The sequence below is a fragment of the Populus nigra genome, chromosome 3 (genome assembly GCF_951802175.1).
Source record: "Populus nigra chromosome 3, ddPopNigr1.1, whole genome shotgun sequence".
Lineage (NCBI taxonomy): Eukaryota > Viridiplantae > Streptophyta > Magnoliopsida > Malpighiales > Salicaceae > Populus > Populus nigra.
The window spans coordinates 21,244,665-21,260,339 of record NC_084854.1 but is presented as its reverse complement, the minus strand read 5'-3'; the positions used below and the strand labels follow the sequence as shown (position 1 = coordinate 21,260,339).

Sequence of the window (15,675 nt, the reverse complement as noted above, 5' to 3'; positions counted from 1 at the left end):
GAATAAATAGTAGAAAAAGCTATATTGTTACTTGTTTTATGATTTGATCCCTTAAGTCTTAATTTTTTTAATGCAACAAAATCAATTCTATTATACAAAATTGAAAATCAACCTAATTTATAGATTTTTTTTCACCAAGATAATCCTATGAAAAGAAATCAAAACAAATCATTATGCTCAATTCCCATAATGTATAAGGACTAAATTAAGAAAAAAAGTTTGTTTGAAGACCAAATTAAAAAATTCTTATATATAAAAATAACATAAGCACTATATGAATTGATAATGTTTTGTGTCTTGATCCACAATAACATCCACATGTTTTAGATTTTTAAAATTTTGTTTGATGTGTCTTACAATAATTGATACTATTTACACTGATTTGATCTGGTCGGAAAGGTAACTAGGTGTTCAAATATTTTAAACAATAATAAAATTTTTTAAATATGAATAGTCTATTTATTATTTCTCGTACAATGCTGTAAGTTGGATTAAAAAAATTGAACGTGATATTGTTATAAAACACGGTGTAGAGAGTCAAACTTGAAAACTCCTGACTTGAGTTGCCTTAATATAATTCAGTTAACTTGACGGCTTCAAAGACAAAAAAACAAATAAAAAACAAATTATATATATATATATATCAAACACGCGTTTTTAAAGGTAACATTGACAACCATTAAAAGGGGTTTGAATTTTAAAAGAAAAAAACGAAGTTGTCTTCTTTTTCCTTTTTTAACATTGAAATGATGATAATTGGATCGATTTCTGTCAACTCAAGTTAACTCGTCAAACTCGTGACCTGGATTGTGAATTCCAATGGGTTCAATAACATATTTTTTATTTTAATTGTATGATAAAAAAATTAATGACCAATCCAAAATCAATCCAATATCAAAATGATAAAATTAAAAACAAATAAAAGAATTAATCAAAAACTCAATATTGAATTTTAAAAAAACAAATAATTCAAGCCAAGTGTGTTTGCCTTAGTGGCCTAGAGTATCATAGTTTAAAAGAAACTCTTACATGGGGTCCAAGTTAGACAATAACTAGTAAAAAGTTGTTTGACTTAAAAAAAAATAAAGTTGGCATCTTAAAAAAAAACAATTAGACGGTGATGTTTTGGATTGATTTAAATCAATTTAAGTTAATTTATCAAACTCATAACCTAAGTTATGGGTTATTAATATTTTTTTAATTATATGATAAAAATAAAAACTATTTCAATATCAACCCAATATAAAAATGATAAAATTAAAATAAATAAATCATTAAAAATTGAATGTTGAGGTTGTTTTTTTTTTTAAAAAAAATGTAAGTACATGCATGCAGACACCAGTTGTTTGCATGTCAGGGCCTTAAAAAAAGCTCAAGCGTGTGGGCCTAAGTCAGACATATGCTCCTGGGCCACATATTTTTTCTATAAGTGGTGGATGACATATATATATATATATATATATATATATATATATATATATATATATATATATAAAATAAACATTATAAAAGCCTTTCTAAACACTTACTAAGCTCAAAATACTCCAAAATCATCCAAGAAAACCAAAATCAACCAGTTTTAAAAAATCAAAACAAAACTCGATCTCTTTTTTCATATATGTTTTCAAGGAAAACCCACTACCATCGAATTTAATCTTTTAATACCAAGTTTTAATATTTTTGTTGTCAATATCGTGTGACAACCAACTTTTTTTTTCTTGTCATTATTTGATAACTTTTTTTCCCTTTCTATGAAGGATTTAAAAATAAATAAAATAAATTTTTAGATCAAATTAAAAATTATCATGAATTTAGGTGAGCAATGTTTTTTTCTTTTATATTTTAATTTGAAGTTTAATTTCATATAATTAGAATATAAAAAATGAAACTGAATGGGGAAAAAAAGGATTTGAACAGTGGTGTCAACCTTCTACTTTTCAAGTTTTTATTAATTTAAGATTTGAGTAAAAAAAAGAAAAGAAATCTATCTTAATATGAAAAAAGTCATCGGGAAAGCACTCTCGACTTTTATATTAGAAGATAATAATGATTGGTACCATTACCAAAGGTGAGAGTCATCGATGAATGGTGGAGGAAATTGAGTGATGCTCTTGGACCCCAATTTCTAGAAATCCAATCATTATCTTAAAAAAAAAAAAAAAACAAATATCTCTAAATGGGTCCTACTAAATAGGGATTAAAACAGTGCCCATGTTGTTGAAAAAGCAATCCAAGCAATAGTCACAGGCTACATGACGGCCAATCATAAAAGTTATTGAACCAATACATGATCCAGTCCCGCTAATACGTAAACAGCAGCACATACAGGTCAAGAATGGAGAACTACCCAATAACAAAATTCACTCCTTCAAAATGTTAAACAGAAGATTAAGCTTGTCATAATTCAGATTTAGGACTAATTATTATTCATATAAATTTACAATGGTTTTAATCACTTACAGAATGATGAAATACAATATTTCTGTAAACATCGAACACACTTCTTAATTTCATTTCATTCATTAATTCTGGTTCTTGGTTACTACAAGTATTTCACCAAAATTTCCTAGTTTCTTCGCTAGAGCCAAAACAATATTCATCTAAAGATCTTTATACTTGTTCGATGGTGATTTCTGATAAGCCTCCACCAAAGCCAGTTGCAAAGTGTCCATGCTTGCTACAGCATTCCTTCATGTAGCTCTTGCAACATCCACCAATCTCTCTCTTCTCCATGCTCATACAAGCATGCATGGTTGTTGGCTCAATTTCAATAACAGTGTGAGGTGGAGCGCAGCCTGTACAACACTTCTTCAACTCCTGGTGTAACTCTTGATGTTGATGCTGGGGACTGCAACTGGATTCAACAATCTCTCCGAGTGACTCTTCATTCTTGGGAATGTCTATAGTGTTTTTACAACTGCTCTTGGAGCAGCAATTAGTAGTATTGTCTGTCGTTTTTTGGCTGCCTTCTAAATCATGAGAAGAATGACTTGAATGGTGATGAATACCATGATGAGTAGCAGCAGGTTCACCGTGTGAATGGTGGCAGTGTTTTTCCTTATGAAGACCATCTCCATCTGAGCATTTTCCTTGAGTTTCTACTGAATTATGGCATAGATGTTTCAATTTGGGAGGGGTTGAACAGTCATGGCTGCGTGGATGATTTGCCTCTGTGTTAGGATTGACTGTGTTAAAGCAACTATGATCGTGGTGCTTGGCTTCATGAACTCCACTAGCATTAGTTGCTACACGTGCATCATGGCTCTTAGCTGAGTCAGCGCACTCTTGGTTTCTGCATGAGCTGATACTATGTTGGCTAGATTGGCATCCTGAGGCAAGGCTTGAACTTTGAGCCACACAATGCTCCTTCACAACTTTCTGGCTAGAGCAACATCCCGAGGCACAGTTTGAATTTTGATTCTCGCTCTGAACCTTCTCAACTTTTGGTATAGAGCAACACCCTGAGTCGCAGCTTGGATTCTGGGCCACAAGCTTCACCTCAGCTTTCTGGCTAGAGCAACATCCCGAGGCACAGTTTGAATTTTGATCCTCGCTCTGAACCTTCTCAACTTTTGGTATAGAGCAACACCCTGAGTCGCAGCTTGGATTCTGGGCCACAAGCTTCACCTCAGCTTTCTGGCTAGAGCAACATCCCGAGGCACAGTTTGAATTTTGATCCTCGCTCTGAACCTTCTCAACTTTTGGTCTAGAGCAACACCCTGAGTCGCAGCTTGGATTCTGGGCCACAAGCTTCACCTCAGCTTTCTGGCTAGAGCAACATCCCGAGGCACAGTTTGAATTTTGAGCGGCAAGCTGCGCCTTCTCAACTTTCTGGCTAGAACAACATCCTGAGGCACAACTTGAATTTTGAGCTCCACTGTGAACCTTCTCAACTTTAGGGCTAGAGCGAAACCCTGAGGTGCAGCTTGAATTTTGAGACCCACTTGGCCCCTTCTCAACTTTTGGACTAGAGCAACACCTTGAGGCACAGGTTGAGTTTAGAGCCCCGCTCTGCACCTGCTCAACTTTTGCGCTAGAGCAACACTTTTGAGCCCCACATTCCACCTTCTTGACATTTTGGCTAGAGCAACAATTATGATGATTGTGTGATGAATTCCTAGTACCATGTTTGTGTGTATGCGACGCACCTGATGATTTGCTACATTTCCCTGCATGAGTGCCTCGTAAAAGCAGCATGCTGTTCAAAATGACCAACAAGCATGTACCTACATCAGCAAGAACAGCTGCCCAAACAAGTGGGTGACCAGCAAACGCCAAGGCCAGGATAGCAGACTTTGTAGTCATGGACATAATCACATTCTCAATCACTTTTCTATGAGATTGACGGCCAAGCCGGATGGCTTTTGGTACTTTCCTGAGATCATTGGACATAAGAATCACATGCCCTGTCTCTGTTGCAAGTGCTGAACCTGAAATTCCCATTGAAATGCCAATATCAGCAGTAGCTAATGCAGGGGCATCATTCAGACCATCTCCAATCATTGCTGTTGGTCCTTCCTTCTTAAGTTCTTTAATAATAGTCGCCTTGTCTTCAGGTAGGAGTTCTGCATGAACAACTTCAAGAGCATGCTCTAGCTGCACATGGCATTAAATTTACTTCCATGTCAGTTCGAAGTTGAATGCAAATAGAACATAAATTAGAGATGATTATGGATAAGAGCTTGCCTGTTCATGTGCATACATAGCCGCCGCTTCACTATCTCCAGTAAGCATTGCAGTTTTAATGCCTAATGACTTCAGTTCCTTAATGGCCTCAGCAACCCCAGTCCTACAGCTATCAGAGAGACTAAAAATCCCTGCAAGAGTTGCTCCATAGTACACATATCCGACAGACTTTCCTGTCTTCTTGTCGCCTTCTAGTGTTGGAACTATAAGAACCCATCACCAAAGTAATTAGAACACCTTGAAAGCCCAATGATAGCAGTTTATTACTAGGATATACAGGCTTTTTACCTGTTCCAGATGCTCTGTGAGCAATCTTTCTGTTCCCAATATATATATCTTTCCCTTCAATTTTTCCTTGAATTCCTTCTCCAGGAAAATTTTGAAATTCCTCCACTTTCTCAGGCTGTGGCTCTATTGAATGCATCTTTCCATAGTCGACAAGTGCAGCCGCCATAGGATGACTTGATTTACTCTCGATGCTTGATACCCTGTGAAACTTTCATGAACATCACTTTCCAGTGGAGAAAAATTTACCATAATTATAGCAAAATAGAGCTGGTCTTTACCAATAGAGCAATGTGTCTACACTGATATCATTGCAGAGAGGTTGGAAATCTGTGACAACAAATTCACCTCTTGTTATGGTACCGGTTTTGTCAAAAGCCATGACCTTAATCTTGCCTAGTGTTTCAAGATAGTCGCCCCCTTTGATCAGAAGACCAGCTGATGCCGCCTTTGTTAGAGCACAAAATGTTGCAACTGGTGTAGACAGGATTAGAGCACATGGACATGCACTGACTAAAACAACCAATGCTAAACGAAACCAGCGATTACGGTCGTGCAATCGTAGTGCAAGCGGTATCACTGCAAAGCTAGCCGATATAATAATCACCGCTGAAAATTGGAAACAAATGAAATAAATGAGAACGTAGGAGGATTGTCCAGAAATCGAGCAGCTGATTCACTCTAAAAGACTGAAGTGAAGGGCTGTCCAAACTCCAAATACTACTTCTAAGTACAAAAGAACCATCTTAATCCAAGAAGTTAAGCTATTAGGTGAGACTTCAAGATATAATTTATATTATTCTCTACCATACTCTCTCAAGTGAAAGCCTTTTAGATTTAAAATTTACACAGACCCACACTACCTTGTGCTATTAATTAGAAGAGAGAATGAAGATGGTGGGATTTGAACTCGAGATTGTTTGGCTATCAAAGTTCTAATACCATTTCAAAAAATCATCCCAACCCAAAAGCTTAAGCTATTAGGTTGAGGCTTCAAGATTTGATTTATATTATTCTTTAACACTCGATACTCTACTTCAGCCAAGGCCTATAAAACTTGATGAATGGTGTTTAATTAGACTGAAGCATGACTAACCTGGAGTATAGTATTGAGCAAATTTGTCTATGAACCTTTGAGTTTTAGACTTGCTGTTTTGAGCTTCTTCCACAAGCTTTGCCATTTTAGCCACCACACAGTCTTCAGCAAGAGCAGTAGTTCTAACACTCATATAACCTGAGAATGGAAAATACCCCATTACCACCAAAACCAAAATCCATTCAGAAACAATTCGCACAAGGCCAGAAAGAGGTATTGATACCATTAAGGTTAATGGTGCCTGCCCAGACAGTTGAATCCACCTGTTTGGGGACTGGAAATGACTCCCCAGTTAACGTTTTCTCGTCCACTTCACAGTTACCATCGACAACAACTCCATCAATGGGAATAACTTCACCAGCCTTAACTGCAAGAACAGTGTTTAACTTGACCTCATCAGCATCCACTTCTTCCCCAGTTTCAGCAATGACTGCTTTCTGTGGAGCTATGCTCATCAATGATGACATGACAGCATTGGCCTGCAGAAACGTTGTATTTTCAGCATTAAGTATCGAACTCTGTATGTACAATGAAATTCATTTCCATTCTGTAATAGCATCCAGAATCAGCATGGTAGTTCTTAGGCTTCTACTTCCAATATGTTTGAGGACAAAGGAAAATATGTCCATGTCTTTGATCCATTTACAAAGTTTCATTACTGATTTTGATCTTGCAACTAAGTCAAAGCAAGGGTAAAATTCAGGGCTAACCATTTCAAAATTCGAACAGCAAGGTTCTGAAGTCACAAATTCAATTACTACCCATTAATGGAGAAAACTTTTCTGCTTATTGTACCATTCTACTATATCATTGGACATGGCAGACTATTAGCTAGCACAAATACATATTTTTAACACAATTACTATCTTGAGATTACCTTGTGGCTTGCCCTTGACTCTAGCCATTCTGCAATAGTGAACAGGAAGACAATAGTTCCTGCTTCAATATAATCATCCATCGCAATCGTTCCTATGACTGTCACAAATTAATACTTCGTGAGTCAGACAAGTAAATTAAGCATAATACTATAAACAAGCACCTGCTTCATCCAAATATATACTATTAACATTAATATAATCCGTCAGCAATTCAATATAGATATTTCACATTAATTCTCACTTCTTTTTCTTTAGTCCAATATAGTTTATTGCTAAAATAAACTAACTACAAATCCAATTCAAAAGTTAGATTGTTTCAGCTTCGCATTAATTCTTACCTTATACAGCAACTACTAAAAGTCAAGACAAAGTTAGGTACTGATCCCTCCTTTGATAATAGGTTAAAAAATATAGACAAAACAAGATTTGGACAAGAAGCTGCATGCATGCGAGTCCTGATAGCATGGGTAAATTCAAAAGTTCAAATGTCTGTACTTCATGGATTTACTTATTTAATCAAACACTTTCTCTGGAGTGTTTGTTTAAATAAAATATACTATATTTCAGTATGTTATGCCCACCATTTTCCAAGAAGGAAGAGGGGTCTTGACTGATTTTCTGATGTGTAAAACATACTTGTAAAGCCGTGCCATTTTGAGTTTCCAATGTATTTGTGGAACACCAAGTTAACAGAATAAACAAAAAGGAACATAAAAAAGGGAAGGAAAATGCTTTAGCATTATTGACTTCAACATGCTCTTTGGTCAAGTTACTTCAAATGTGGCCATGTGTCTTATAGCTTTTAGGATAAAAATCGAATCCTTGAAAAAGAATTAAAATTATATAGCACATTATGAGTAATAAATAACTTAAAAGTCATCAAATCATGGTTCACCTTTTACAGCAATACTATTTAGGTTAGATTTGAAGGAAGAAGGAAACCAGGGTGTAAAAAAAAATCATCAAAGAGTTATAGAATGATGAGACAAGATACCATTTGGATTAATGTAGCCAGTGCCCATAAGTGGAGGTCAAATTCAGTTAGCTTGAATTTTCCAAACTATATTTATATGGTCAAAATTTCAACCTTGAAGAAAATGGGTGGACTACATTTAATAACTAGCTAGCAAAAATCAACGCGTGGGCTGCCAAGAAACCACTATGCTTACTACTGGCAGAGAAATTTCTAAGAAATCAAACGGGTTTGTTAGTATCCTGAATTAGTTGTGCATTCATTCTTCAATGCTTCTAACTTGAAAGAAGATATGATATATGCCTAGCCTGGCCTAGCCTGGCCCTAGGTTTATCAAGTTTCCTAGCAGAAGAAAGATCCTATAAAAGTTTTCAGCTACTATATGGACCTTTACATAGAAGGGAAGGTGGAGCTGGTGTAAGTATATAATGGTGGCCTATACGTGGAAAGTGATTTGTGAAACTACCAAGACATACTTATCCACAAAAGACACGATAAAGTGATGATAGAAAACAAATATGAATAATAACAGAAAACTTTCGGTGCAAAATAATGGTAAAAATTTGACTTTGCTACCACTGTAAAATCCATGAGTAATCCATGCTATTCATGCAAGTGGGAAAAAAAAGGAAAAATTAAGTTACCTGCAATAAGCATAAGAACGTTGGTATCAAGCCTAAAATTCCTCAAGGAAGCAACAGCTTTCAAGCAGATGGGAAGGATGCCAACAGCCACTGCTCCAATAGCAAACCAACGCAAAGGATGATAGACATACTTCAAAAGTGATAACAAAAGTAACACACCACAAGCCATTGCATATGGGCTAGGCCATTTCTTTTGGTGCTTGGTCTCTCCATATGCTCTAACATTTGCTTCCAGTCTTGCTTGATTTAGAGCCTTAACTGTCAAGAATTAATCAACGTCCCGGTAATTAGAATACAAATTTTGGCAGTAAGTGGTTCCTGCAGCAAGAAGTTAATTCTTTTTCAAACCTAACAATGAAAAACCCGGGATCATGAAAAACATAACGTGTAGAGACTATGCTCTTGGACCATAATGCTCCTTTCAGCATCCATTCATGGAAGAGAGAAAGGAGTGTCCCATAATTGCATATACAAATTGGCAGATCAAAATGTCATCTTTGCTAACGGAGTGGTAGCTTATATTTTTGCACCATCATTATCCTTTGAAAAGGGGATTGTTATGTGGCCCAGAAATTAATTTAAAAATGATTAAATTTCTTCTCTTTTATTATTATTAATAATAATAATAATAAAGGAGAAGAAATTTCTACAACTAAAACTCATAAACTGAGTCTGTAGCTCAACTAATATTATTATTTTTATTCTTTAAAAGGATTTGTGATCGAGCATCTTGTTACTTGTACACATATAGTAAAACAAGAGCACAAATCGAAAAGATGGGTAAGAATATGGATTAAAGTGAAATTTTAAAATGTAAAATTTGGAACATAGTTTTGAAAAGAAGAGATTAAGCTTGTTAATGAATTGCAGGAAAAACTTCGGCATCCAGTTCATTTATAGCAGCCACCAAAGCAATAGCCCACCAGCTAATGACTCGGACATCTCATCTTGATCGACCTTTTTGGCCGAATTTTTGGCTTATCGTTGTCCAAGTCCAAGCAAGAGACAGTAACTGACCACCTACGAAGTTCATGTATTTGTGCAAGAAACATCATCATCAAGATTCTTCAAAATCTCAACATTTAATTGTTCAGGAAATTCAGAGAAAGAGGATTTGAGGTTCTGCAACTTTTGTTAGACACGTAATTTATTACAAAACAATTTTTAAGCCAGGTGTTAGGATGATGATTAAGAACAAGCCATGTCAATTGGTGATTTATGCAATCAACCTCAATGGCCCATGAGAAAAGACCATGAGGAAAAAGCCAAGGCATTGATGGCTTTCTTAAAAAGCATAAATAAATAAAAAACAAAAAACAAAAATCATGTGGCTGGGAAAGAAAAGAACGAAATTAAGATACAGTGCACCGATCAAGATCAAAAAAATAAAAGGAAGAGAAGATTTAAAGTTTCAGAAATGATTACCAATTTGGAGCTGAGAAATGAGGAGATCGTCATGGAAAACAATCACTGTTCTTGTTGGGACAATCACTGAAAACTCTTTAACACCATCGAGTGACTTGAGGATATTCTCGATCAAAGGAACCTCTGAAGAACAGCAAAGGCCTAGCACATCAAAGTAGCTCTTCTGCAACTTTTTGGTAGCTGCCTTGTTGCTTTTTTCCAGCTCGGCAGCCATCGTTTTTATCTCTAAATCTCTCTGCAAAAAAAAACAAGAAGAAGAAGAAGCAAGAACCTCGTGAGAATTAGATCATCACAACCGTAACTGCATTAAAGGCCAGCTTGGCTTCAGGTGAGAGGCAGAGAAGAAGTAGACACGGGCCCAAGACAAGAGGAGAAGCACACCTTGCAAGGAATGAAGGATTTGAAGAAGAAGAGGCTTTCTTTTGAGGAGGAGAGAGGGGAGCAGGCAAGAAGATTTATAAGCAGAGAAGCTTGGAGTGGAGGAGGGGACTCTTAAGAATATGGAATGATGAGGTGGTGTCGTTTTAGTACTTTTGTTTGTTGGAAATTTGTTTTTTATTTTTAAAAATGAATTTTGAGAAAAGTGAATTTAAAAAAAGTGAGTTTTAAAAAAGTATTTTATAATATTTGGTAGTGTAATGAAAAATAAGTTGGAAAATATTTTTCAGTATTTGGTTATGTTATAGAAAATGAGCTGGAAAATAACTTATTAATATTTTATTTTTTTCAAGTTTATTAAAATAACGAGGAACAAATCTTACAAATTAAAAATTTGAATGAGAATAAAATTGAAAAAAATATAATTTCATAAATTATCTTAAATAAAATAAATAATAATCAGAATAATAAAGATCAAATAAAAAAAATTGTAAGATGAAGAAATTAAAATAATAATAATTAACATTTCATAAATTATTTCAAATAAAATAAGTAACGATAAAAAAATAAGGATCAAATTTGATAGATAAAAAATTTCAATTAAAAAATGATAAGGGAAAAGTAAAATAAAAATGAGGATCAAAATTAATATAAAAATTAAATTCTAAGGGATGAAATTGAAAAACAAATATTCAAAACAATATATATATATATATATATATATATATATATATATAGCAATCAAAAGTTTGAGGACCAAATTTGATATAATCGGCAAATAATATGACATTTCTAAATTTTTCACAACTTTCAGAAAGTATTTTCCGCCTAGAATAGAAGGAAAACACTTTTCTGGAAATCAAGTCAAATTTTTTTTTGACTGAAAAATATTTTTCTTTATCAAAAAATATTTTTCATTGACTAACTTTTATAATGGCAAACAAACACAGAAAAATTTGAAAAGTGATTTTCTGAAAACCACTTTTCAAAAAACAAACTCCACTAGATTAAAGAGAGGTAGAAATTATTTAAAAAGAAAAAGAAAAGGAAAAAGCAAAAGCAAAAGCCATGAAAATCGAGAAAAAGAATAGGGTCGGAAAAGGTTGTTTATTTATTTATTTTCAGCGAGGGAATAATGGATTGGTTTCACTCCTTTCTCTGGTCGTGGAGGAGAGAGAGAAGATATATATGCTTCTTCTTTTTTAATATTTTTAAAATAAATTAATATTTTTATTTACTTTTGTTTTAAATTAATATTTTTAGATTATTTTAATATACTGGTATAAAAATAATTTTTAAAAAATAAAAAAAATATTTTTAAATATTTTTAAATAAAAAAAACTTTAAAAAACAATTATATTCTAAAAAGAACCCATAATAGTGGAGATAGAATAGATTAAAGTGCATGCAGAATTGTGGAACCACATGTGAATCCACAAAAAATGTTGCTCGTATATTATAAGCGCATGTACCGAACTGATTGATAGGTGTTTTATTATTAGTTTTATTATTATTAATTATTAGTGTTTTTCTATTTCACCTTTCATTTACCGCTGCCCCCTTTTTTTTACTTTTGGGAACTCCATACGTTTTCTATGATCTTTTTTTAATATTTCCCTTTTCGTTAGGAGGTTGATTGGAATTTGGTCTAACAGTTTTTCCTACCAAATACGTACTGTGTACAAATAAGATTTGATGTACTGTACAAGGATAATTATGTAGTTTTAAATTAATTTTTGTAGTTTTAAATTATATTTTCATGTTTTTATGTCCGTTTTGATATGTTAATATCAAAAAAAAATATTTTTAATATTTTTTTTTATATCTTTTTTAAAAAATAACATTTATCACCCTATTTACAGTATCATTATGAATACTTTGAATACTCCCTCTTCATAAATGACATGTATCTCATAATAATTGTGAGATACATGTCATTTATACATAGGAGATATTTTATAGTAAGAGAAATTAGGTGAGCCCTAGTTATCATTATGTGACTTTATCAAGGATAAAGTTAAAAGATGCCGGGATGACACTGTTTTTCTAGATCCATTAGCAACGAAGATTACTACGGTGTGTATGTGTTTTTTTTTTCTTTGGTTATTGAACTTTTTTTAAAAAAATTAGTCTGTATATATGAGAATTTAAAGGTAATAATTTATTTTAATTTATATTTTATATAGTTATTGTTGTATCGGAAAAATATCTTAATATTGGGTTGGTATTAAAAAAATATCTCAGTATCATGGTATAATCTATTTTTAAAAAAGTTTATTTAAATAAAATAAAATGATTTTGAAAAAACTAGGTTTTAAACTTTGTGGAGTGAATGACCTGGTTTGCAAGTTTGGTGAGATAACCCTGATTGTTCCGGTTCGCAGGTTTAGCAGGATACTTTTTTTTTTTTAATTGAACTCGATTATATGATTGTCTATTTTTTTCAATCATATAGTTAAGAAAATAGTTTTGAAAAAAAAAGACATGTTATTAAATTTTAGAAAGTCCATGGGTCTATTGATGGGTTTGGCGAACTTTAGCTTTTCTATAAAAAAAAATCATTTTTTTTTCTGATTTTATCCTTTAATATTGGGCTGATTAAGAATTGAGTTTAATAATTTGTTTCGTTTTACTTTTTATAAAATTATCATATTTTTTTTAAATGCCTTAATATTAGTATGATGCTTGATTTTACAATCGTCTATTTTTGTTATCATATAGTTAAATAAATAATAGTTCAGGAAAAAAAACAATTTATTAATCCCAATGGAGTCCATTACCTGATTTGCGAGTTTGATGTGTTGACTTGGGTTACCCATCAAACATGATATGTTTTTTTTTTAGTTTTCGGGTCCTTTAATTTTTCTAATTGTTTTTTTTATTTCACTCTTCTTCAATATTGGATTGGTTGGGAAATGGAATTCATGGTTTTTTTATTTTTTATAAGGTTATCACGATCTCAATAACATCTTTTTAAGGTTGATGCTTAATTTTGCAAGCATCTAATTTTATCATAAAATAAAATAAAAGTAATTTACAAAAACAACAAAATTATTAAACTCATTAAATTTCATGACCCAGGTCGCAAGGTGACTGGGATCGATCCAATATGTCATCGTCCCAATACTAAAAAAAAATATCATCTTAAAGTTTTTTTTAAAAAAGTTATATCATAATTTTATCAATCATTCAAGTTGTCTTTGGACCTATTAATTTGAATTATTCACTTTGGATTAGCTCCCACACGGTTTAATTTGAAACTTGAGTTAGACAAAGAGTTAGGTTGGCAGGTTTTAAGGTCGAACTGCTTAATTGATTTAATAATACTACTAAAAAATTATCCATACTCATAACATTTTTTGAAGTTTAGAAAAAAAAAAATAGTCTAACCCGCAGCGAAACGCGGGCAAATATACTAGTGTTATGTTATACAAGGAACATATTATGTGTAGGCGCTATTTGTTTTCGCGGTTAGGAAGAGCTTTTATAAACAATTAAATTCTTTTTTGTTTCAAATTAATTTTTGGATGTTTTTAAATTGTTTTGATGTACTGATAAAAATAATAAATTTAAAAAATAAAAAATATTAAAAAACTATAATATCAACCGTGCACGATAGTGAGTGGGCAAATAACACTCACCTGCTTTGAACAATCATAGGATCCTTCTCAGCAGTTTTTATCTTGATATATAAATCATGCCTTTCTTAAATGAGATAGGTTATAGGTCTTTGTGTGAATGTAAATGAGATAGCTAATACATAACATTAAATTGAACTGGCTCGGCAAGAAAACTTGTCGGTTGTATTTTGCATTACTTCCATCTGTGTTTTTGAAATTGTTTTTTTTTAAAAAAAAATAGCTTCAAATTATATTTTTAAATTGTTTTAAGACGTTGATGTCAAAAATAAATTTTATTAACTTTTATTGTTCTTACAAACAATCAAATATGTCTATACAATAAACTTTATCATCATGTCTGTTATACTGCTCAAAAATTAACAATAATAATACTAATAATAATAATAATAATAATAATAAAGATGGTGGGTTTCATTTATATGGACCTTATCCCTATAATTACATGCCCATGATAATCATGTAAAAATATCAAATCCAGTGAGCTTCAAAGACATGGTAGAAATTTAAAACTAGAGTAAAAATTAATTTATAGTTTTTATAAAAATCATTGCTTTTGAAAAAGAAAGTTGCATTTTCGTGTTAATATTTCACAAAAGAAACCTTCAATTTCAATATCAAAATGAGTTTTTGGATTAATTAAGTGAAAATTATCCACCATATTCTTACCACAAGAGGAATTCATTAAGTGAAAATTATCCACCATATTCTTCTTCTTTAAACTTGTTTTGCTAAACCATGTATGCATACTGGGGAAGGCTACAACATATACATCATTAAAATTGGAATTGTGTGATGGAAATAGACAAGCAATTAGCAAAAATATTCCTTGCAACCATAGCATGTGGCTATCAACTTGGAAACTGAATTAAGTATTCTTGATTCACTCATCAATTAAAATAACAAGACCAACAAAGACAGATTGGAGAATCTCTCTCTCTCAATACTTTTATTCATTATTCCAAAGTATATATCCAATGTTACAGTGTCGAAGTATTATTATTTTTGTATTTTTTTATATTAATGTAAATGTCCGGACCAGCTTATGCGCATTTCGATTAATTCTATGAATCTGAAGTTAATGACCATATAAGTTTTCAGTGACTCTGAAGTTTGTAAACAAACTTAAAACTTGATCAATTAAACTACACCCTCAATATTATTATATTCGATTCACACAAGCCAACATTCGACTTAATTCCATGTACTCCTACTTAGAAGCTTCTGGCTTGGGGCGTCATCCTGTTTCTGTACATGTATACAAAATATGGTGTTGGTGGATTTTCTGAGGCAATGAATTGACATTTGCTATTATTGAATGATACCATATATATTTTATGGCATAATTAATTGGATAATTAAGTTATCATGAAGAGAATGAATTCTTAATTGCAAGAGATCAATAGATATGTCTTTCTTAATTCATAGCTAAGCAATAATTTGATAATGTATGGTACGAAAATAAAATAGTAAGCCCTTTTTTTCTTTGAAAAAAAAAAGCGTGTCTATATATCATGGTTTCTCAAGAGATAAATATTAAACCTATTCCAATAAAGAATTAATGGAATGTCAGCTAATTAATTAAGCTTCATAATGACAGTAAAAGAAAAATAATAATAATCAATTAAATATGCAATGTAAAAATCTAAAAGAGCAATTAAGGCACGATTTT

At 32.4% G+C, this 15,675-nt stretch overlaps 1 protein-coding gene across 1 annotated transcript; it reads right to left on the bottom strand.

Annotated features, from left to right (window-relative positions):
- Window positions 1-2,394: 2,394 nt before the first annotated feature.
- Window positions 2,395-10,501, bottom strand: LOC133688737 (cadmium/zinc-transporting ATPase HMA3-like). The gene is made up of 10 exons (XM_062108333.1): window positions 10,369-10,501; window positions 9,988-10,222; window positions 8,563-8,820; window positions 6,945-7,042; window positions 6,291-6,546; window positions 6,068-6,205; window positions 5,253-5,580; window positions 4,975-5,174; window positions 4,687-4,889; window positions 2,395-4,596 (listed from the first exon to the last, which is right to left on the bottom strand). The coding sequence occupies exons 2-10, from the start codon at window positions 10,199-10,201 to the stop codon at window positions 2,611-2,613; spliced, it is 3,681 nt and encodes a 1,226-aa protein (XP_061964317.1). The 5' UTR covers window positions 10,202-10,222; window positions 10,369-10,501; the 3' UTR covers window positions 2,395-2,610.
- Between the last annotated feature and the right edge of the window lie 5,174 nt (window positions 10,502-15,675).